Source organism: Erpetoichthys calabaricus, chromosome 1, assembly GCF_900747795.2.
Source record: "Erpetoichthys calabaricus chromosome 1, fErpCal1.3, whole genome shotgun sequence".
NCBI lineage: Eukaryota > Metazoa > Chordata > Cladistia > Polypteriformes > Polypteridae > Erpetoichthys > Erpetoichthys calabaricus.
This window is the reverse complement of record NC_041394.2, coordinates 313,393,444-313,419,412: the sequence shown is the minus strand read 5'-3', so window position 1 is coordinate 313,419,412 and position 25,969 is coordinate 313,393,444. Positions and strand designations below refer to the sequence as shown.

The 25,969-nt window shown below is 36.9% G+C and overlaps 1 protein-coding gene across 1 annotated transcript in view; it reads right to left on the bottom strand.

Annotated features, from left to right (window-relative positions):
• Positions 1-5,662: 5,662 nt before the first annotated feature.
• The window catches only part of LOC114663637 (G/T mismatch-specific thymine DNA glycosylase-like), a 45,751-nt gene continuing 25,444 nt past the window's right edge, over positions 5,663-25,969 (bottom strand). Inside the window, exons 5-12 of the mRNA XM_028817515.2 lie at positions 25,832-25,901; positions 22,305-22,440; positions 21,559-21,641; positions 19,350-19,444; positions 18,938-19,109; positions 14,991-15,119; positions 8,065-8,910; positions 5,663-7,652 (exon numbers count right to left, since the gene is read on the bottom strand). Of these exons, the coding sequence (XP_028673348.1) occupies positions 8,849-8,910; positions 14,991-15,119; positions 18,938-19,109; positions 19,350-19,444; positions 21,559-21,641; positions 22,305-22,440; positions 25,832-25,901 (747 nt within the window). The 3' untranslated portion in view covers positions 5,663-7,652; positions 8,065-8,848. The remainder of the gene's footprint in view (positions 7,653-8,064; positions 8,911-14,990; positions 15,120-18,937; positions 19,110-19,349; positions 19,445-21,558; positions 21,642-22,304; positions 22,441-25,831; positions 25,902-25,969) is intronic.

The window sequence follows — 25,969 nt, the reverse complement described above, 5'->3', positions numbered from 1 at the left end:
TGAATGTTGCATTTTTTTTCTCCATAAGCCCATTGCAACTCATACAGTACATTCATACTTTTCTGCACACTTCATTGCGATATCAATTAAATTTTAAATGGAGACATTTGCCAGTTTTTGCCTCTCCATCTACACTACATAAACCATAGTGACAAAGTGAAAACATGTTTTCACGAAAGCTTACAAATTTATTTAAAATCCAAACCTGCAATCTGTCATTTATTGAAGTATTCACCCGTGGGGCTCCAAATTGTAATGATGTACATCCTGATTGAAGTCCAACCATCTGTGAACTAGATGTTGTTTAGAAAGGCACACGTGTCCCTGTGTACAGAAGGTCTTACGATTGACACTGCATGTCAGGATATAAACCAAGTCCTGAAGATCAAAGAACTCCTGGATCAAGTTGTGGTGAGGCACAGATCAGGGCAAGGGCAGAAAACCATTTCTAAAGCGCAGTGTTCCCAGGAGCAGAGATTCCTTAATGATTGTAAAACGGAAGAAGTCTGGAACCATCAGGACTCTTCCTGGTGTTGGCCGTCCAGCCAAACTGGGTAACAAGGTAAGGGAGGTGACCAAGAACCCAATGGTCACTATGACAGAGCTTCAGAGGTCCTCTGCTGAGATGAGCTGCCAGCCCAGTGCCACTCCCAACACATCAAAAACATATAACAACTTACTTGGAGTTTGCCACACTGAACCTGAGAACATGAGGATGAAAGATTCCCTAGTCCAGGGGAGTCAAACTCAAGGCCTGCAGGCCGGATCATCTGCACTCAAAACATGTTACATACAGCCCAGCATAACTGGTTGGTTCTCTCAAAAAACTAACTTTAACATTTGTTTCATATATTGATCATATCCATGTATAATGTAGCCAAATTATATTTTTACCAGCCATTAAAATACCATTTCCAGGGTCCAATCGTGTTTTATTTGCGTAGCACAGCTCATCAGATCTACTAGACTGTTAAAATAGACACTGCTAAAATGTGAAAATTAAGATGACAAGCCCCTCTGCTATAAAGAACGTTAGGGTTTAAAGCATGACGACAAAGATGGATTGAGTGATAGGCAGACAGAGAGCTGCCACTCTGCTCACCTTTAACAGCTACAATGGCGACACCGTCTGCGATTTCGAAAAAAAAGATTTAAGGCTTACAGATGTGCACGTCCATGTTTGGCTAACGTCTGTTAAACTTGCAGTGGTAAAGTTATTGCCGACTGTGAAAACTATGTTCAGCTTGGGATAACTCACGAATAAAAAAATGAGTAGTCTGCCAGAGGGCTTGGCAGTTTGCTCTACCAGGCACTGTTGTTTAGAACAAATGTTCTGAACTTATTTAAAGGTTAGCATGCATCAGAAAATGAAAAACAAGACAAGAAGAAAGACAATAAAAACTCAAATGTGAGCACCTGACGAGCGATAGAGAAACAAAAGCTGCATCGGTTAGTTATAGTAGTGATGACATAAAAAAATAACAAACAAGACCACCTATCACTGTTATCAAATGTATTTGACGAATGGTCATGCATTGCATTTAAAGTAAAAGGGGCAAAAACGAATGACCTTCCACTATAACTCACCAACATTTATTAAGGTCAGCAGTTCTAGTGATTCTGCTCTGCTTGTATACATTTTGATAAAGTACAGTAAAAAAAAAAAAAAAAAAAAGAGGGGGACTTGTACTGTGTTTGCTATTTCTCTGTGCATCATACAGTACGACTGGTAAGAAGCAAGTATTGTATAAGTGGAATTCATATTTATAATTAAACATCATGAACTAGGAAGGACTAATTAGCACAATGTGTTTAAAAAAAAGTAAAACTAGTACAATTAATGGCTAAAACTTATTTAAAACAAATACATCCATGTATATTTAAGTTTACATAGTGTTTCAGCTGAAAATAGTATTTAATGAATAATTGTTGTCTTTCCATAAAATTACAATTATGCTGACTCAAAACACAGTAATCTATATAATACCAAAAAGAGTAGAATCCACATATTATCTTTAAGTTCTGATCATTTCATTTTTTTCTAATATATGTCAAATGTAAAAACTCAACACTTTACAATATTTTAATAAATGGATCTGCATATAAAAGATCACTTGCATAAATTGTTGAACAATATTTTATATTTAACTAGGGGGCTCTGCCCCCTGCTCGCTTTGCTTGCCAACCCCTGTGCGGGCCCTACGCGCTAGTCATTTCCTGAATCTGCCGCTTGCGACGAATTGTGCTGTGCTTTTGGATAATCACGAAATATCAACTCTGTCTTTGATAATCTCAGTCTTTTGAAACTATTATTGCTGATAATCGTCCATATGTTGGTTTATTATATATGAGAGCGTGATCTTTTGGATTCATATAGAAGTCCAAGAAAACTTCTTTGTCCGTGTTTTTCAGATACAGTACCTTTTATTTAAAGTGCGATACTTTTGGACATATGGATTTGTATCCATTATTGGCTGCAGAACTTCTAATACGTCTGATCATTTAACTCTTTTGATTCTATGTTGCATCGCTTCTCCGTTATCATAAATATAAATCTGACAGAATTGTGGTTTCTTTGAAATTAAACTTGTCGTAGCTTTAATTGTTGCGGGACCACAGATTCTCATAGTGTATCATCCTGAATTGTGTAAATCTACATTTTGAGCATTGAATGATGTGAACACGAACAGATTAGTATTGTAGATTCGGATATTTTCCTGTAGCGTTTGTGGATTTCACTTTCACCAAATAACAAATCTTTTCATTCTCACAGATACGTTTCTTCATTGGGAAGAAACACTACTTTTTGTTGATGGCAACATAAATTAGATGATCTACAAGTCTCCCAACTTAAACTTTAAAGATGAACAATATCTACATACTTCTGTCATAACACCCATGTCCTTTAATTCGATTTCTTTTTGCTGTTCCGTTATTTCACCGAGTGATAATTTCCATGTTAGCGCCAATACGATCTTTACTATCAATTTTTTGAGACTTTCGAATTTTAGAACTTTCATAATCTTTAACCTGCTCTGCATGTGAATCGTGCCAACATTTTTGAACCACTTTACAATGTTGTAATTTGTCTTCTACTCTTTGTCTTTTCTTCATTTACTGTCTTTTATTTCTGCCCCCACTTGAACCTGTTAGGCTTTCAATTCATCTCTTGGCACCATGTCTCGTCTCACAAGACTTGAAAGTATCTCTGAAAATGTCTTGTCTCGTCCCAAGATTTTTTTTATATAATAGAGAGATTTAAAGCGATGCCTATTACTTCAGTGAAAGCAGCTTAGCCATGTGCTGGTCTTTGATTGATACTGTTCTAATTGTAATACTGTAATGACGATGGAATTTTAGATGTTTATTGCATTCATTTTACAGATCAGTCAATTATCAGTTATATTATAGTCATTTCTTTCCTATAGTTGTTTTCCTGGCCGCTCCATCAGTTTCACAACACTGAATGCTGAAAGGGTCCAACTACTGCAATGCCAGCCCCATGTTCATTAGTAAATATGTAAGTAAATATATAAGCAGGGAGTGTGGTGTCGTGCTTAAGGCTTTGGACTTCAAACTCCGAGGCTGTGAGTTCAAATCACACTCCTGACACTATGCAATCCTGAGCAAGTCACTTGACCTGCCTGTGCTCCAACTGGAAAACCAAAACAAATGTAACCAATCGTATCATAAATGTCATAAATCCCCTTGGATAAAGGTGTTAGCCAAATAAATAAATATAAATAATGGAGAATGAACATTGTAAAAGCTAAGTAAGGAGTACTGAATGATCCCCATGTGACATACATGAAAGCTTGGTACACTTTAATAAAAATGACAAGACTGACTATAATTATTTCTACTTTGACCCCAAAATATAAAAACAGAAACATAAGAGTTTGCTTGATTAGGCTAGCAGTCCAATTAAAAAACAGAACAAAAACCTGCTGGCACCAAGCCTCCCTAGGACCAAATTTGAGAACCACTGGACTAGAGGAGTATGAATTGCACATTGCATTTGAAATCTAAAGTAACATTTTTAGGTTACCATGTCCTTTTTTGGGCCTGTTACAATCTGTTCTATTTTTTGGCAAAAGAATAGGGCTCTAATAAAGCGTATACTTAAGATTCGGCCAATGTTGGGTATACACATTGTTATTTTTGGCTCTCAATACACGTCCCGTCTATTCTAAGAAGACAAAAATTGAACTCTTTGGACAGAATTCCAAGCAGTATGTGTGGTGAGACCTGGCACTGCTCATCAACTGCCCAATACCATCCCTACAGTGAAGCATGGTGGTGGCAGCATCTTGCCATGGAGGTGCTTCTCAGAGACTGGGACATAGAGACTAAACCCCTTTCACCCAAATTTTCAAAATTCTTAGAACATCACATGGTTTAATTGATCTAATTAATTTACATAGCATCATTCTGCAGAGAGGGCCATTCCAAGATAAGTTGCTTGTAGAGTAGTATAAATTACTATTGTTTACTTGAAATGTTTTACAGGCAGGGTCAAACACTGAGTCAAAGGCAGGAAATAAAAAGGGAAACTCGATGCTCCAGGTCTATTGCCGTAGCACATTATTGATGTCTTCATGGACGAATGGCCTAATGTATCCCTTCAAGAGAGACGGGACAGGAACCAGGACAATCAGGAAATGTTTGCCATCACTCATAGCAGCTAAAGACAACACAATTGAAAACTATGTTTAAAGATTAGTTTTCCCCACACAGAAACATTGCCCAACATATAATGATGTATTTGAAATAAATATCAAATTTGGGGGCTATGTGCTCACTACGTTTTGCATGATCTATTAGTTTTTGGAAAAAAAATGCAGAAGATGAATAGTAATTTTCCACATTACTATTTACAAAAGCTCAAGCACTTGAATGTTTTGTATGGCTCTTATATTAATTTTAACAAATACATACCTGGATATTTTTTTTGTTATTTCTTTGTTTTGCTTTCTCATGTTGGAATGGGACTGGTGATTAAGGATTTTTTTTTTTTTGTGTCAATGCAGCATTTTAGATTTTTAAGAATATATGTATCATTACAATACTTACAACAGTATAACGTTTGGGAGTTCCCATTCTTTTTCCAACTGAATCACCAGAACAGCTTCAGTGGATCCAGTTTTTCCAACATCTTTTAAACACATTCTTCTTTTTAACTAATTCAGTGTGTGTATTCAATCATTTATTGCATCCCAGAATGCTGGGGTCTATCCCAGCGGCATTATGCAAGAATCAGCTATGGAGAGGAAGCCAGTCTATCCCAAGGGACTCATACTATGATAATTTAGATATGCCAAGCAACCTAACCTGCACTTCCATGGCATGTACAAGATATCCAGAGTTCCAAAAAAAATCCACCTGAAGAACTTCAGACAGACAGTGGCCAGGGTGGGATTTAAATGCAGGAATCTGGAAGTCATGAGGCAGGATAAGTAATAATTAAAGCAACATGCCAAGCCTAATTACTTTTATGACTTACAAGCTTTTATATTTTTTATTTAGAATATTTATAATTAGATAAACACTGCCCAAGATGAAATTAACAGCTTCAAAGAACTCCGCTGAACACAGAAGATGCAGCTGTATAAATTGTAAGCACAAATGATTTTCAAGTTGAAGTCATGCAAAAGAGACATGGTGGTATGCAAAATGTTTATTGTGCAAGGTCAGACTGTTTGTTAAGCAAATTAAACTTTTCTGGTTTCTTCCACAATTAAAATCTGCAATGTTCATTAAGGATACAGTCATCGTTAACACAGAATACACCACAAAATAGCTCCAGAATCTCAAATAGCTGCCATTTATTTGTGTAATATTTAAAAGCACCCATATTCTTTAGATTCATTAGGTCCCCTTATTTCATGATTCACAAGTTTGTTGCAACAACAGTAAGCCTAGTTACTACTGGCAGTGCAAGTAGGGACTGCGATCCAGAAAGACCGATTAAAATGGAGTTACACTGAGAGGCTGAACTCTAATCTTACTTACTGCTACACAGAAAATGTTCCCCACTATATGCCTCACTGGGGTAGAGAAAGCAAACTCGACTTGTAACATTTGCTCCACTGAATATATTTAAGACCTTGATGCTGAAAAGCATCCTAAGTGTAGCTCTGTATTTTGTGGCATCAATTTAAAATATTTAACACCTACACATTTACTCTAAAAAGTATAATAAAACCACTTCAGTGCTCAACATTTTAAGGAAGTATGATAATACAATTAACTTTCACTTAAGTCCAAACTAGGTCTTGCAATATTAAATAAAAAAAACACTATTTTTAATACAACAGGAAATACACCACCTTGAGAAAATGACACGCAAGGTGTCCTTATAGAATACATATACACTGTACCAGAGAATGAATCCAACTATGCAGTACAAAAGTGTTTAGCGTCATGATTTTCATAGCCACCAAAGTATGCTGTTAGTCTTGGAAAAAAATTGTGTGCATAAATTTAAAACTGTAGCAGGAAAGATCTGAGAAATCTAATGCCGACTATTAGTTAGCATATTACAACCCATGAGGTCTTTCATTATTTAAAAATAACTTACACATTTGACAAAATGCTTTCAGTCTAATGCAATATAACTGAATTGTTTACAGTACTTGAAGATAAAGATGTAAACTTAAATATACTGCGCAGAATCAGTCTCTCCACCTCCTTACTATAATATTACAACTCTACAAAGCAGCTACATGCATGTCCTCATCATCAGACAACTAGGTGACAGCCTTAAAAATCCCTTACTTTTTTTAGCTGTATTTAAGTGAGGAGATGCAAGAGACAGGCAAAGAAAAAAACCTGATCCTTTATAAAAGGCACTGTAGATGGCAAGATTTATAATGCTGAAAAATAACTTATCCCAAACAACAAGTTTCCAGTGAAGAAAAGAAGACTGGGTGAGGAGAAGGATATATTATTAAATGGAGGCACCACACACACTCCAAAATAAGACATGTAAACAGTAGGACAAAAACATACAACAAAAGCAGTTGGTGACAAATCAGCACTGCAGTGCAGAAGCAAACCAAAACTCCCTGGTGAATCCTGACAGATGAGCCTAATGATTCCAATAGCTAGTGTCAGTTACATTAGTACTTGGTGTACAAATGTTTCCATTTTAACTTCCAGTTCTGCACCTACTGGTGAACTTGGCAGCATTGTAATAAAATAAACATCTGCCAGTGTGCGGCATTGACAACTCAAATTTAAAAGAATTTGTTATTTTCAAATACTTCTCTAGCATTCCTGTTTTCATATTTTTATAGCATATGTTTTAGGACAGGCTAAGATATTTTACTGTTTCTTGAATTTGGTAACGTTAGACTAAAGAATAAAGAGTGTCTTTTCAAATAAATTAGCACCTGGAAACTGGGGGTGTAACATTATGTACGCTGCACACTACTGTATCTGAGTCCAGTTTTGGGCTCAGTGAAGTGCCCAACAGTACTGGAACAGATCACTAAGTTAACATCACGGAAAACAGTTCAAAGAACGAAAAGGGAGAGAAGTTGCTGGCTTGCACCAAATTAGTCAAACCAAACTGTTAGTAGTACTAATGAGTGAAATGAACTATTAGTGAATTATGGTAAGCTTGCCTATCCTGTAAGCCTGACTTTTAACTGTGTATATATATATGGTTGAAAAATAGTTTTACTGTCAAATAAATGCAAAGAGTACATGACACGTGTTTCGCCCTCATTCTGGGCTCATCAGGTGTACACACTCCACTGCACTCCCTCTCGGGAATCGAACCTCGGACGTCAGTGCCAGAGGCGATGCCCCTAACGTTGCGCCACGGCGTGTGGTTCGTTTATTTGACAGTATGTAGATCGGGGTAATATATATTCACGGCATTCGTAGTCTGTGTCACAATCTGATTGTATGGGTGGTTACCTACCAGGTAACGCTCCCATACAATCAGATTGTGACACAGACTACGAATGCCGTGAATATAAATATATATATATATATATATATATATATATATATATATATATATATATATATATATATATATATATATATATTTACACACATACACAGTCAGAGATGTCTCGGATTCTACTTTATCTCTTTGAAGTATTAGAACACATCAGTCAATAGCCATCCACAATTTTTTTTTAACCTATTATTTGGTCAAATTAATTAAATCAGTTACTATTTATATTCTATGAAACTGGCTTGTCATAGAACAAGTGATACAAATAGATAGTAATTTTAAAATTACAACTGTTTTAGAGGGCATGAAGAATATTAATTTGTCTTTTTGTCATGTGAAAAAATAAACACATCTAATGTACATCATTGATAAAATCCCTATGAAACTGAAGTCTTTACATAAAACCCTGATCAAGTACAGAAATTTCAGATGTGTACTATTGCATTTCCATAATCTATAACCAACTTTGTAAAATTGCACTTTGTAAAATGCTTTCAACTCTGAAAATGGATTAAAAATTAAAAAAAAAAAAAAAAACACATAATGTATCAATTACATTAAATATAAAACAAAAGCCTACTACGGTTTTTAAATAGTTTGTGATAAAACTATTCTAAAATGCATTCTTCAACAGTTCACTAGGTCTTTTTCAAGTTTATAAAATGCCTGGTATGTTAAAAAAACAAAAAAAAGAAAAATAGTAGGAATAAAAGTCTTCAGTTAGGAAACTGAGGCTTTGTCTTAGCGACTGCACTAAAACTGCAGCATTTGCGCAGCTCCTTGAAACCACAGGGGTTTAAAAGTCTCCTTCGGTGGCTTTTGGCTGTGCGTGGCTGCCACAGTACTAGGAATCCAATCTGCAAATCACTGCATTATCTACTGTCCTTCTGGGACTTGTCCAAATGCTTGTGGTGCATTCAGATCTGTGTTGCTTACACCTGTAAATGAGAGAGAGAAAACTGGTCAATTGAAAGAAGACAACAAAAGTAGCAATCTGAAAAGGAAAAGCAGGCCATGGAATGACAAATTTATCGGTTTGATATTAGCCAAAAATTTGAGTGTGGTATTTTGAAAATCAACCATAAAAATTTCCTACCACAGAAACACAAAACCTAGTTTTCATATTTATATGCAAACATGTATTTTTAACAATACACACAACTTTCACTCGTTTTTCAATGCACAGTTTAAATTCTCAATATCTGTATCTGTACCCTGAAATAGACCTATGATGATTTAACACTAAACTAATGCAAAAGGATAACAAAGGGAAAAAAGGATAAAAAGGCAGGTGGAAGAACATTCAAAAAGCTTAAAAGAACAATATCTAATATTTTGGTGCACAACTTTGGCAACTATACACTGTGGAAAGGGTGAAGTGCAGGCACATAAAAACATGCTGCAAACAAGAAGAAAAAATATTACGGACAAACTGGGTATGAGAAATGTATTACTCCAAACATATACAATCACAAAATCTTCATATTAAAAAATGAAAATACCAGAAGCAAAAATTGTTAACCAATTCTAGGGCTGTCAGGTTTAAATCTGCTCTTTTTTCATAGTATCTTTCACCTATTCGTGTACATTCTACCTGTACCTTTATTTACAGTATTTTTATTTGCTGAGTCTTGAAACACTGATCTCCACTCAGTGTCACTAGAGAGATATTTGCTGGGGCTAGGGGAAAAATATACCTTTTTACCCCTACAATGGTGGCCAGGCTATCATGGGTGAGAAGAATGGAAGAATGACAAAGCTGTCCGAAATGGGCAGTCAGAGGATTATCAGAGTGTACTTGGATTAGGCGACTCCTCTATAGGCAGCTCACTCCAGAGACCTGCAGTCATAAGCTGGCCCATGGCAATCAGACAGGGCCCCAAGCATGCACTTCAGGGCTGCATTCAAGGTCCCCCCCCCCAACCCCCGTATGCCATTTGTGTGTGTTGTGGCAGTAAGGTGCCACAGGTGAGTGGAACAATAAAAAGTGGTTATATTTAGGTGGGAAGTATTTGATTGGTTCACTCTTATAGAGAGGACATTTTGTAAGTAGATATTCCTTCCAGCAACAGAGACAACAGAAGAAATCACGTCTTCTCTTTTCCTGGACAAACTTGAAGACCTAAATATTCCTTTTAATGACAGCAGAGAACAAACATACAGTATTACAATGATGCTGTGACTAGGGAATCTGTTGTAATTCCCGTGAAAACGGGAATGGCCAAGCTCGCATATATAGCGTGTAAAAGTGTAAAAATCGATCAAGAAATAACAGAATTATAGTTGAAAATAATTAAGTGGCACGGTTTTTTTGGCCCACAGTGTAGTGTGTTGCTCATTACTTCATTCAACAACAGACCAGTAGCAGTCAGTCTCCCGGCTCCCACTAAGACTGAGCACAGTGGACTGGGAAGTGCCTGCACTCTGCAGCTCACAAATGCCGGGACGGGGCAGAGTTCATTGACATCTGTGCTGTTGACAGCTTTGAACAGCAACTTGAAATTGCAATGCGTCAGTCTGTTGCATCTGCATTATCTGTGCCAAGAAACTTGCCATCACAGAATGATGACAAGAAACTGGATGCATCAGTAAAAGCTGAAATGGCGGTGTTTCAGAGCAACGGCAAGCATGGGCGTTGTTTAGAACAAGTGTATCACTATCTGATGACTGTGCCGCCTACTTCAGTGGAGGCAGAGTGTGCTTTCTCAGCGGCTGGCGTACTCTGCACGAAGGAGCGCTCTTGCCCGGACGACTGCACGCTGGACACGTTGTGCTTTCTACGTTCTTATTACCGCAACTAACTAGATACATGAACTTATAAGACAGCATGAACTGCTTGTAGTTAAGGTTTGTCTTTTATTGGTGTCAACATATTGCAGTAGTTTTATTAAAAATAAATGTCAGTCGTTCTAAAACTGTTCACATGTGAAATGCCCGTGCACTGTGTCATCCCCGGGAGCCCGGGAATGACATGCGGGATTCCCGAATTCCTGGGAATGGATAAACCTGTCCGGGAATGGATTCCCTAGCTGTGACGGTGAAGGTCGGCTCCTTGCTCCCCCTTCATTTTCTTTAGGGAGCCTCTTGAACCTGACACTGCTGATAACGTAACCAGATGAGTATGGCTGATGAGGACAAAACACACATGAAGCAAGGGGAAGGTGCAAAGTGCTCAGTAATTTTATTAAACACAAATCAAAATGTTCCAAAAGTGCAGTTCTCAAAAAATAGTTCAATAAATAAATAATCCAATTAAAAACAAAGGTGAAGTGGAGGTTAAAATCAAAATAGAAAACACATCCATTAAAACAAGGTTAAAACAAACTGACAGGAAACTACCCTTTTTAAAAACCCGGTGCCTTGATCTTTTAACTGGCGGCCCCCTCTGCTTCTCCCATGCAGGCCTTACAGCAGAGGAGTCAGCCTAACAGCAGACACAGCTGACCTTCCTCAGGTCCTGGTCCCTGCTGTCCCATGGCTACGGAAAGGCTCCCTCTCTGGACTTTGGCTTGGGTCCCCAACGGCCAGGTTGCTAACACTGGGGCTCTCCTCCCAAGCCTCCTCGACCCCTGCTGCCTTCCCGGTCTTCCACAGCCGGGAGTGACGCATTTCAATCATAAACCCTCCCCCCCCCCCCCACCTCCCTGAGTGTTGACCACACACTCCTCTACAGAGCTCACTTCCCAGCTGCCTGCTTTCTCTCCCTCAAGCCTGCTCTCTTCAGTTCACTCACTCCTGCACTGGCTCCATCTGCCTTCTCTCTTTCTTCCTTTAAACTCCATCTTTTCTTCTTTTCCATTTCTCGATTCCTCCCTTCTCACACTCACGCTTCCCTTTTAAACTGGGGATGTGGTTCAGCTATGGTAATGAGCAGCTCCTGGCGTCAATGAGGATCGTGGACAATCCTAAACCTGTGCATTAAGTGCAGGGCTCTCTGCTCCCATATCACACACTGGAACTACTCGCCACACTGTCACGCCCCCCCGAAGAAACGAATGACGCAATTATTTATTAAAATGGCATACAGCTGCAGGCCTCACTTTACCACAGATGTCAACATGAAGGGGGAAGTACAACGGTGTACAGGCTTGACTACGGCAAAAAAATCCCTGAGCTTTTTTTGTGCCATGTGCTGCTCACACCCTGAATTTAGTGGTAGCAGATGCTATCTTTGGATAACTGCAAAAACTTTATAGCTTGTTTTCAGCTGCACCTCAAAGATGAACTATCTTGATGAAACGTAAATATTACAATACATGTTAGCACTGTAGTTAATGGTTTGGCCAGCCCCACTTGTAGTGAATCGTTTTTTTGTTTTTTTTTTAAGAAAAAAGAAGAAAAGGAAGGTACCTGTAAGTGATGTGAAAGGCCCTATGGAGGCCACAAGTAAGAAGAGCGAGGGCTGCAAATGTAGAAATGTCTGTACAGGAAGAAGGTTTACTTTATCTGCACCTTTTCTCACCGACAATAAAAATATTTATATCTTTGAACTTCTAGGAAAGATATACTGTAGTTTATATTTTCAGTTTTCAAAATGTGGATAACTTTCTCATTTTGTGCTTTTATTTCCTGAAGAACAGCCTGAAAGTGATTTCTATGATGAAATATTTAAAATTTAGAATTGTCCTTACTTATAAAAAAAAAAAAAAGACAAGGACATTCAAGACTAAAACTGAAAGGGATATTAAACAGTGCAGATTTCATTACTAGACAAAGAACAGCTAAGGTGTACTAAAATGCATGAACTTTTTAGCATGTGGATTTAACAATGTATATTTGTTTTTAGAACCATGCCAACACAGATCTCAAAAACCACAAAATTCATTGTGCAATCACTGAATTTGTAGTGCTAGATAACAATACACCATTGTAGATCCATTCACACTTAGTAAACATGTACCAAGACTAATCACCTTGAAATGTTGAGATATGGGATAAAGATTTCCATTGTGGAAGTATATTTCACCAAGATGAAGGTCTGGCTGATGGTCGACTCTGATGACACAATCGTGTCAAGAGAGATAATGACTTCAGACTGAGAAAATTTTAGAAGCCCTTCAAAACTGGGGCAGACACTTAGATATATTACTAATACCCAGTGTCACAATGGAAGCATTGTGATCCTCTAACAACAGAAATTCAAATTGCAAGCGGAGATAATAGTGCTGATTACACACTTCAAATTCGCATAATATCAAGTGGTTATGTGTGATTTTGATTTGCCAAATGCCAGTCAATCTGAGAAAAGATGCCATGAAAGCCAATAACCATCTATTAAAATTATCAAATTACAGTAATCCCTCGCTATATCATGCTTCGACTTTCGCGGCTTCACTCTATTGCGGATTTTATATGTAAGCATGTTTAAATATATATCGCAGATTTTTTGCTGGTTCGCAGATTTCTGCGGACAATGGGTCTTTTAATTTCTGGTACATGCTTCCTCAGTTGGTTTGCCCAGTTGATTTCATACAAGGGACGCTATTGGCAGATGGCTGAGAAGCTACCCAACCAGAGCGCATATTACGTATTAAATAAAACTCCTCAAATATATTGTGAGCACGGGGGCTGTTCGCACCCCTAGAGGATACGGCCGCTCCTCAATAAATGCTGAAAGATTACCTTCACATTGCTCTCTTTCTTGCTGGGCTTACATATGGCTGATTTGTCAAGCGTTATGCTTCCCGCACTGTGCTTCACATACTTAAAAGATCAAACAGCACGTATTGATTTTTGATTGTTTGCTTTCTCACTCTGACATTCTCTGCTCCTGACGGAGGGGGTGTGAGCAGGGGGACTGTTTGCACCCCTAGACGATACGGACGCTTGTCTAAAAATGCTGAAAGATTACCTTCACGTTGCTCCATTCTGTGCAGCTGCTTTGTCAAGTGACATGCTTCCTGCACGGTGCTTCGCATACTTAAAAGCTCAAAGGGCACGCTTCCTGCACGGTGCTTCGCATACTTAAAAGCTCAAAGGGCACGTATTGATTTTTGATTGAATGTTTTTTTCTGTCTCTCTCTCTCTGACATTCTCTGCTCCTGATGGAGGGGGTGTGAGCAGAGGGGCTGTTCGCACACTGGCCTAGAGGATATGGACGCTCCTCTAAAAAATGCTGAAAGACTACCTTTACATTGTACCGGCGGTGCTTCGCATACTTAAAAGCCAAACAGCCCTAATGATTTTTGTTTGCTTTTTTGTCTCTCTCTCTCTCTCTGACATTCCCTGCTCCTGACGCGCACTCCTTTGAAGAGGAAGATATGTTTGCATTCTTTTAATTGTGAGACGGAACTGTCGTCTCTGTCTTGTCATGGAGCACAGTTTAAACTTTTGAAAAAGAGACAAATGTTTGTTTGCAGTGTTTGAATAAAGTTCCTGTATCTCTACAACCTCCTGTGTTTCTGTGCAAATCTGTGACCCAAGCATGACAATATAAAAATAACCATATAAACATATGGTTTCTACTTTGCGGATTTTCACCTTTCGCGGGGGGTTCTGGAATGCAACCCCCGCGATCGAGGAGGGATTACTGTATATGGGCTTCAAAGGCTGTTCTGGCAACCTTTGGATTCAAAGGGATAACATACTTGCCATATTCTCCAGACTTGGCAGAATGTATCTATCATCTATCTGAATGGCTACCTGGTAGGACATACTCCGCTAATAGTGAAGATGTGAAGTCTGTTACAGAAGACTGGTTACACAAGCCAAAACAGAACATTTTTTCTTAGTGGAACAGAACACAACCTCTCATTAAACCGTGCAACATGCTTCTGTATACATTATAGCAGTTTTCTTGGAAAGATGTAGATGGACACCTATGTTACTACAGAAAATGTGTGCAACAGGAAAGAAAACTATCAATGTACAAAAGTTTATTAAGTATTGACCAACCAGTGACCTGTCCAATAGAAAACATTTTTTTAAACAATCTATAAAACAGCCACTTCTCTATTTTTCAATTAGACAATGAACTAAAGTGTCTAAAACATTAATTATAAGTTTAACATAAACTCACCTGTCCCTGAAGAGGAAAAATTACAATGCCCATTACTCTCCGGTCCTGTCTCTCCATATGCAACACCATAAGCAGCTTCATAGCCAGGGTCATAGTTTTCCTCCTTAATAGCCATCCTCTTTGCATCCTCTGTTAATGATAAAAGGACACAGTTTTTTTTTTAAACATACACTGAAAAAAAAAGGTGATGATTCACACTTAATATTTTCAATCTGAACCAATATAATTCTTTTTAGCTTATTGATCCCACAATTTTTAAGTTGAGGCAAATCATTTAGAGTGATTGGGTGCAATTCTCTTGTTTTATACTAAATCTATTTTTTAAGTTGTTGTTCTTTTTTGGCAGTTGGAAAGCCAGCACGCTGGAAAGTTCGACCGGAAGAATATACAAACGGCCCCTCAAACATAGCACACGAACAAACTAAAATATTAAGTTAACTGAAATAGGATTTCTACGTTTATTCCCTCCACCATAACTTACTTTGGTACAATCAAATTTTTTTACTTTGATTGAGATCTGAAACCAAACATTTCCAGCTAGAACACTAAATGACTAATCTTAAGTTGCTTGAAAGAGAAAATTTACGTTGAATGAACAACATCAATGTTATACTTTTTTCAGTGTAACATACAATTTACACTGTTAAATATTTCAAATACTGGAGCTGCCAGGATTAGAAATATCACTACTACTAAAAATAAGTGGTTTTTAATCCTGAAACATACATTCTAAAAATTATGTTTAAATCTAAAATACTCTACAGAGCTATTCAGTGGGTACCAAATATTATCAATATTAATCCATCATTAATAACATTTATGCTGTTTACTACACATTTTAAAACTGCACTAACTCTTTAGACTCCGCTTCATTTGTCTGTTTTCTGCCACTTTGATTTAACTGGCTACAACTTCACTATCTTTTTAATCAAAATTCATGTTCCGCCCCTCAAAATAATGGTAAGATAGTTCTCTTCCAAAATCTTTACAGCTGGAGAATTAGTTATGTTGAACACATATGTTACAGCAAAATGAAATATTGTTTTTACCAAACAATGTACTTTAAATGTTATTTTTACTTACATAGGTGTAGAAATAAGCTTCCAAACACTATAAAAGTGTCGATGAATGTGTTAAGAACAACTACAGTTTTTTAATGTAATATCTACAAGTAAAATGTCTAGTTTTACTAATTTGAAGCAGCAGAAAAAAAGACAGGATTCTTGTTCTTTGCTTTTGCTATTTTCAAAAAAGTATCCATGGCATACATATTCATTATTGAAAACTCATGCCTTACATATCCTTTTGAAGGAAAGATACTGTATTACAAAACCAAAACATGAAAAAAAAATTCAAAAAAGCGTCTTTACAAAAAAAAAAAAAAAATATATATATATATATATATAAAATAAAATCTGAAAGTCAAATGTGGAGTCAATATGAAAGGTGAAACATCCCTATCATTTAGTAAATTATAGTCTGTCCATCAAATTGTATGCAACTGAATCAGGACATTCAGGAGGCTGGGGGTGCAGCTGTTGCTGTGATGCAGCAATTAGGCCACAGTGCATCGTGATATTGGGGTATACAATACAGCATTGTAACAGCAAAACACTTTAATTACGCAGTGAGTAAATGGATGATTTTATGTTTATTTTTTTTTTTAATTTTGCATTAGTTTCACCGGAGGGTTCAAAAGAATGAAGCTTAAAAGGTTAAGCACACAAAGGTTTAAATCAGCCTTCAAATAACTTTGTTTTCTGAACTTGATAACAGTGTTACATATATTGCCTATAATATTTTAATAGATGCAAACAACCTCTGAATTATTTTAATTAAAACTTTGTTATTTTTGAAGAATTTGATATCTACAATTGACACAAAATAAAAAAAAAAAAAACAGGAACACACAGGCACATGTGCGCACGCACTCACACCAGGACCAATTTATCCTCACTAATCCACCAGAATACCCGGAGGAAACCCATGCAGACACGGAGAGAACATACAAACTGCATGCAGGGAGAAACCAGGACATGAACCCTGGTCTCCTTAGTGTAACACTGCAGCCCTACCACTGCATCACCGTCCCACCAATTTGATGCAAGACCTTTTTGTTACATGAATTTCTTGTTTAAACAGATGGTTCACCGTAGCGGTGTGTGTGATATTTTATAATCTATTTACAGTGATCCCTTGCTATATCGCGCTTCGGCTTTCGCGGCTTCACTCTATCGCGGATTTTATATGTAAGCATATTTAAATATATATCGCGGATTTTTTGCTGGTTCGCGGATTTCTGAGGACAATGGGTCTTTTAATTTCTGGTACATGCTTCCTCAGTTGGTTTGCCCAATTGATTTCATACAAGGGACGCTATTGGCAGATGGCTGAGAAGCTACCCAACTTACTTTTCTCTGTCTCTCTTGCGCTGACTTTCTCTGATCCTGACGTAGGGGGTGTGAGCAAGGGGGCTGTTCGCACACCTAGACGATACGGACGCTCATCTAAAAATGCTGAAAGATTATCTTCACGTTGCTACCTTCTGTGTGCAGCTGCTTCCTGAAGCACCATGCTGCACGGTGCTTCGCATACTTAAAAGCTCAAAGGGCACGTATTGATTTTTCAGTTTGTTTTTCACTGTCTCTCTCTCTCTCTCTCCCTGCTCCTGACGGAGGGGGTGTGAGCTGCCGCCTTCAACAGCTTTGTACCGGCGGTGCTTCGCATACTTAAAAACAAACAGCCCTATTGATTTGTTTGCTTTCCTCTCTGTTTCCTTTGAAGAGGAAGATATGTTTGCATTCTTTTAATTGTGAGACAGAACTGTCATCTCTGTCTTGTCATGGAGCACAGTTTAAACTTTTGAAAAAGAGACAAATGTTTGTTTGCAGTGTTTGAATAACGTTCCTGTCTCTCTACAACCTCCTGTGTTTCTGCACAAATCTGTGACCCAAGCATGACAATATAAAAATAACCATATAAACATATGGTTTCTACTTCGCGGATTTTCTTATTTCGCGGGTAGCTCTGGAACGCAACCCCCGCGATGGAGGAGAGATTACTGTATATTGTAACATTTACTTCTTATTGGAATTCAGAAAGACAAAGATGTTGGTATTATGACTTTAAAGGGGAATGTTTTAGTTTTGTTATTTTAACTCCCTTGATTTGTGACAATTTTACGTATTTTATTTCAAACAAGCAATTAACAATGAACTACAAATAAACTGGGAACAAACACAGTATTCATGTACAGGTAGATTTTTGATATATCTTTGAATAACATAATTATACAATGTTTTTGACCGAAATAACAATAATTGGGATACTGTGGAAGTTATAATCCAGTCTGCAAAACAATTTTGTAAAACTGAAGCAGACACAGAAAAATAGCAATAAAAATAATTTTAAAAAAAAAAGTTTTTTTTTTTTTAGGGCTGGATTTTTTTCAGACAAACTCACTTTTTCTTCTCATATTTCCAAAACATACAATTAACTAATATCTTAAAATGTATGAACACTTTATACTTCATACTCATAATAATTTTAAATCATATTTTACTGCTCAAAGCAACAAATGGCATTCACTGGTAAATCGCACTATTTCCTTGTTGCTACAAACTACAGTTTGTCTTGTATAGCTGTAAGGAAAATAGATGCCTGAGGTATGTAAGCCACAGTTTACTTTGTAGTCTTTGCTGCTATCTAATGCATAAAACCAAACAATCCATTGCAGAAGACTTTTGCCAACATTTAGAAACATATTCAGCCTTCTACCTTTGATGTTCACTTTTGCTGACACCTGCCTTGAAAGTTTTTTTTTTTTAATTAAGACACACATTGGACTAAAATCAGAAGCATCAACATCCCATTCCGACAAGGACTGTCCAGCTTATACTTGGTAGTTCATGATAAAGATTTTTTTCAAAAATGTAATATCTTTTTACCTTTCGCCAGCTCAAGGTTAAAACTGTAGTTTGTCTCCTGTACTTCCTTATGGATAATAACGCCTTTCACTTGGTCTCTCAGCTCTTTTAACTTAATATAGTAGTGAACTTTGTCCTGAGCACGGGGAAACTGGGCACACCGAGCACTTGAAGAGGGCATCACATAACAAACCTATCAAAAGGGAGAAGCAGGTGTGGTTAAAAACAGACAGCTGGTGTTGGAAATCAACTGTTATACAACAACCTAACTGACAATTCTATTATAAGTATACATATAACCACATATAAAACCGCACAGTTGGTCTGTCAGTAATGCTGCAAAAATCTTTTAATAATCACAAGAAATGTAGATAACTGGTTATTAAAAAATATCAGAAACTAGGTAGAAGTTAAAAAAAAGAAGAAACCTTACCGTTTCTGTTTCAGGAATCTTGTGAGGCTGTATCCCAAACTCAAAGTTCTTAATCTTAAATCCAAATATCTCTTTGCTAAAAATTTCATAAATGCCTTGAAGAACAGAAGATTAAAAAATGTTCCTTTATCTATTAAATATCTTAGTTTATAAAGTAGAACACTTGAGTAGATTATAAAAAACAAACAAAAAAGTAGAGCTACCATATGTATATATTTAGCCAATTTAAAAAATAACACTTAACCACTAATGGAGACAAATAAGCTCCACACTATAATTCAGAACATAACAAAGGTGAAGCACTAATAAAGTGTGTGTATCCTAATCTGTGTGTTAAAGAATTTAAGTCATAAGAAAATTATTTTCAAAACAACTGGAAAAAAACATATACATGTTTCTTTTGCAACATCATTTTTGACAGAAAAAGCATCTACGTTGATTCTAGCATCTTTAGAACTGTGTGAATTCATGACGAACACTGACATGGATCAAATAAATGTAGAATGCCCATTTAACAACAAAAAATGTTTTGAACTATTGGAGACTATGGGCCCCCTCCGAGGTTCATCTTCTTCAGGTTTTAGTTTCCTATAGTTTGTATTTTCTTAATCAGATCATCATTTTTAGGTTAAACAGTTAGCAGGTAAGCAACCTGCATATGTTACTTGAAATGTACATTATTAAGTGTGTTTATTACTACTATTGTTGATGACACCAGTGTCTCACATGGTGTTGCTCTAGTAAAGTAAAGAAACATAAAATAATAGAGGAGTGCCATATTTTCAAACAAATAGTTCGAACAACATACAGTACATTCCAGAACAATAAAAAAAACAGCTTAAAACACTACTGTATAAAATATTTTTGGCCTTACGTGGAACACAGGCTTACAAGTGACAGCTGCAAGTTTGCTAGTTGGAGCTTTGCTAGCCAGGAAGTCTGGGCAGTAAGCTTTCTCTGCCAATATAGATTACTGAATATTTCACAGTGGGGTGGGAAAAATTACACTGAAGTTTACAAGCTAGTTGCCAAAGCAAAGTGACTGACCACATCTTTGGACGTACGGTAAAACAGGAGGGCAGAGCCAGACTTGCTGTGTACAGGAAACGATTTATGTCAAAGTGTCACAGTAATACAGTCAACCTTCCACTCCAGGAAAGGTAGAGGCAGCAATTACTAAAGACTAAGCGCAATGCTGACTTGATCCAACTGGATGTTTTTTCACAGTACAGGGCAGGATTTTAGAAACTTTTTAAAAAGCAGGTCTCTGTCTATCAAAGCATGTAAGGAATGCTTAATTTTGTACTGCTTAGGACAAGGCTAACAAAGAACACATGATCTATAGATTGACTCTCTGTTAAATCAAAGCACCTGGGTGCCAGTTTCCTTAAAAATGGTAAGCACAGCTGGGCGAACATAACCACTGAACCAAACACTCCAAGCAGTACCTATATTTCTGTCTTTAAAAAGTACATATGTGAGTCAAAGAAAAACCTGTTCCAATAATGCACGTTATCATTGTGATGTAATTCATAGATCCCGACAGAGCAGGTAAAGTTTATAAGGTGTGAATTCACTTTCCTTGGCTTGACACTAAAATGGTTATAGCTTCTCTTCTAAAATTCCCATTGAACCATTAGCCTTTGCATTCAAGAAAAAAAATATTTACAGACCACAAATAACATAATCCGGCTAATGCTTATACACTAGTTTTCAAAGGCTTATAAAATCACCCAGAGAATTTCACATTTTTGATATAAATTGATATTTTTTAAGGTACCAATAGTTTGCTTTAAGAATATAGCCAAGACAATACTGATATTGAAAACAGCTACTACTGAAGGAAATGACAGCAAATCACCTTTTTCAATGGCCATTAATACAGCATCCTAATGATAAAATCTTAGTTCAGCGTTTATCAATTAGCATTTAAACATGAATTACTAGAGAAACCTTTGTAATTGTGTTAACATAGTTGAAACTTGCTATTCTATTTAATAAAGCAAGTAAATTGTCATTTCTTGGGTTGCAATGTACTGGCATTCCTAAAGTTCAATTCTGGATTTTGTAAAATGAACAAACAAAACAGCTTTCTCATATAAAAATAAATAATAAACAATTTTATGTGCAATAGCATTCTTTATATGAAAACAAACAGGCAAAGTTCCTCTAATTACTCTATATTTTTTAAGAAGAGTAGAAAACTTACATTTCCCATTGAATGCTGCTACAAGTGGCTTATACTTCTTTAGCTTCTCAACAAGAATTCTGCCTCCTTCTCGGAACTCCTTGCTGTAAAAAATTACACATTAAATGTCAGCCATACTTAAGTCCGTAATCATGAGGTCCTGGGAGTCTCAGGGCCAGATAGAGACTAACTGTGGACAGAGTACCAGTCCACTACATGGCATTCTCTCACATATAAGCGCACCTATCCTAATTCATGCAGCCAATTTAGTCTTAAGATTGTAGGATCAAAACTGGAGTTACCGGAATAAAACGTATGAAGACATCAGAAAAACATGCACATTCCACACATCGAACATCTGGGAAGGGACTTAAACCCAAGACTCATGACTTATAAAGAAAGGCGGAGTGGTGGCTCTGAGGCTAGGGATATGCACTGGCAATCGGAAGGTTGCTGGTTTGAATCCCGTAAATGCCAACAGGGACTCTGCTCTGTTGGGCCCTTGAGCAAGGCCCTTAACCTGCAATTGCTAAGCGCTTTGAGTAGTGAGAAAAGCGCTATGTAAGTGCAAAGAAATTATTAACATCCTGCTGTGTCACACAGGGTAAAATCAAGTTTCAAAATTACTAAAGTTTCAAATTTATTGTCCTGATTGAGAGAATAGCATAAATATGAAAATGAATTCAAATCTGAATAAATATTTATTTTTGTTACTACATTTATTTTTACTTAAACATTTTTTGAAAATGTACAGTATACTTCAGTACCTGGAAAGATCTTTGCTTCCAGGAGTTGTCCTTTCCACCATATTGGTGAAGCCAATTCCATACTTTTCAGGCAAAGACTGATCATCTAGATGATTTAACTGGGCATCACTGAGACCAGACAGAAAAAGGCACTTCCCTTCAGAAGAGTAAAACAGATACAGATGACCAAGTACATAAATTAGCTGCTGCAACAATTCCTACAACCCTTTTCAAACTAATGCAATTTAAGTCATTAAGTAGCTTGTAAAAAGAAACACAAAACATTCTGTTCTACTGTAATTTTCCCCTTTTCAATTATACACTGCTATGAAAGCTGGGCACTAGCTGTCACAAACATGGAGAGAACATGTAAATTCCGCACATACAGTGACCAAACTGGAAAATGAACCCAGATCCCTGTAGTTGTCAGGCTGTAGAACTACTGTACTACCACAAAACAGTATTCTGGATACTACCAAATAAAACAGTATTGTGTTATACAAAAATGTACTCATGTAAGGATTATACATAAACAGAACATGTATGTACAGTAATCCCTCCTCCATCGCGGGGGTTGCGTTCCAGAGCCACCCGCGAAATAAGAAAATCCGCGAAGTAGAAACCATATGTTTATATGGTTATTTTTATATTGTCATGCTTGGGTCACAGATTTGCGCAGAAACACAGGAGGTTGTAGAGAGACAGGAACGTTATTCAAACACTGCAAACAAACATTTGTCTCTTTTTCAAAAGTTTAAACTGTGCTCCATGACAAGACAGAGATGACAGTTCTGTCTCACAATTAAAAGAATGCAAACATATCTTCCTCTTCAAAGGAATGTGCGTCAGGAGCAGAGCATGTCAGAGAGATAGAGAAAAGCAAACAAATCAATAGGGCTGTTTGGCTTTTAAGTATGCGAAGCACCACGGCACAAAGCTGTTGAAGGCGGCAGCTCACACCCCCTCCGTCAGGAGCAGAGAAAGAGAGAGAGAGAGACAGAGTTTGTTTTTCAATCAAAAATCAATACGTGCCCTTCGAGCTTTTAAGTATGCGAAGCACCGTGCAGCATGTCGCTTCAGGAAGCAGCTGCACAGAAGGTAGCAACGTGAAGATAATCTTTCAGCATTTTTAGATGAGCGTCCGTATCGTCTAGGTGTGCAAACAGCCCCCCTGCTCAATCCCCCTACGTCAGGATCAGAGAAAGTCAGCGCAAGAGAGAGAGAAAAGTAAGTTGGGTAGCTTCTCAGCCATCTGCCAATAGCGTCCCTTGTATGAAATCAACTGGGCAAACCAACTGAGGAAGCATGTACCAGAAATTAAAAGACCCATTGTCCACAGAAATCCGCGAACCAGCAAAAAATCCGCGATATATATTTAAATATGCTTACATATAAAATCCGCGATGGAGTGAAGCCGCGAAAGGCGAAGCGCGATATAGCAAGGGATTACTGTATACATGTAGCTGTATACAGCCAGAATCAACACTTTCACAGCACAACATATGGCTTTTCTTAAAATAATCAGGATCCATAATCCTACTCTAGGAGTCTATCAATAGGTTCATGAAAATTTGGAATTAACTACCTACACATGCTAGAGATTCCTTTTTAGTGTCAACATTTAAATCAGGCCTAAAGGCACATTATTTTAGTATAGTGTATCATTGTCATAGATGCTGATGAGGCTATCTATAATGCAATCTAATAACATTTTGAATAAATGTTACTGAACATTTGCGTCTTCTTCGTTTCACTATGGTGCATGTCATCATTGCAATTTTGAGAACCATCTCAGCACAGAAATGAACATTGGATATGACGTTACACAAGATGGACCTGACATCACACCACTATGATTTTATTGCCAGTCCTTAACATTTTCCTGCAGTTTTGTATACTTGTTTGGTATACTTGTATACTTGTGGAGTGTCCAGGAATACTCTGCTTGCTCATATGGAATGGAATCAGTGCACAGTAACCTTTTTGTTCATTGTCAGCTGGTCTTATTTATTAAACCTGCTGAATTGGTTAATAAAATATCGCAAAGGAAAGCTGAAAATGTTTGTTGCAATGATAGATTTTATCTGTTCATTCTAGTTTTCAAAACAGACTGGAAAAGTCTAATCACAAAACTACTCTCATTTAAATGATGCCATATATAAAACAATGTCCAGAATTTTTTTTTTTTAATTTAACCTTAGTTTTACAGTAAAAACCAAATTTATTTCATGCAACACAGATCCTTCTCATTTAGTAATATTTAGGTTAAGCTCAGAAGAGAACAATCAATTAGTACTGAAAAATACTGATCTGCCTCAGTAATACACAAAATTTAGTTTTACATAACTCATTCTGATGAACAACAGATAAAATGCACAAAAAAGTATCAAAATATTAATAATTAAAAAAAACTTTAGTGTTTAACTTACAAGAATAAAATCTAGTGTCTAAGGCTTAACAATCTGCCAAAAAGAAATAAAACTTTTGTTTCAGTTTTTTTTTTTAAATTGACATTTTCTAGGAAATATTGCAGGAAAATAAAGTATTATCAACTTATTACCAACTACAACTCGACAATGATAGTGAGTTTTAATTGCTTGCAGCTTATGTTGTCTGGCACTCAACTAACATTGTAACCAATCACTTCTCATTGCCTTGCAGGTGGCAAGCCAACACAGAGGACTGGTGCAGTTCTACAGGGCAGGATCCTTAGGTTAGCACCTACCACCACCACACATACAAACATCTCAGAATAAAGTAGTACAGAAAACAATATTTGAATTTCCTTTGCACTAGACAAGTTTACAACTACTCCACAACCATTTTTCCTACATGTTGCATAGGTGGTTTCATTATAATGATGCATTACAGAAAACTGGACTGATATGGCCTGCTAGCCTGTTGTCCCTGGTGAGAAATGTACTTGGGCAAAGTCCCTCTTGGTTGCATTTCCTCATTCAGAACATCTGGATTTACAGTGGAGAGTACAATGAAAAATGAGGTTTATTCATATAGCCCATTTTAATACATGAAAGTAGCTTAATTTGCTTTGCAATAATCCAACCACCTTAACCAGTCATGCTAAAGGAAAATGACTCTTCAGTGAGCAGATGAACTTCTGACTTTAAGGGCGTCTTAACACAGCAGACTTTTTCCATGTATGCTTTGCATACTCTCTCCTCCACAATGCCATTGGTTTGAGTAAAAACCCACAGCAGAGACAGATGCCTCCTTCAATGCATTTCTTAACAATGATCTCCTTTCTTCAAGAGACATTGGCATTTTATCAGTTAACAAATATTTTTGTGACTCATGCATGGATGATAGTTAAAGTTGCCAAATTAGACAAGGTTAAACTGAAAAACATTTACTTCATAAAGTATCTTTCATTACAAGCTACACTGTGGTATAATTTTAACAAATAATATAATATATATATGTATTTGTAGCCAAAGATACAAATTTGGTAAAAAAAAAAACTTTACTGGTTTTTTAAAATACACTAATTTTAGACGATGAAAACATTGCAACTCTCTAGCCATACTTACAAAAATGATTTCCTGGCCCAGGATAATGATGTCCCTTGTAAGCTGCCATCAACCCTGGATTAATTCCAATCTAAAGGAAAAAAAATCTGACTTAAATAAAATATATTCTTAACATAGTACGCTAATTATTCTGCTGTG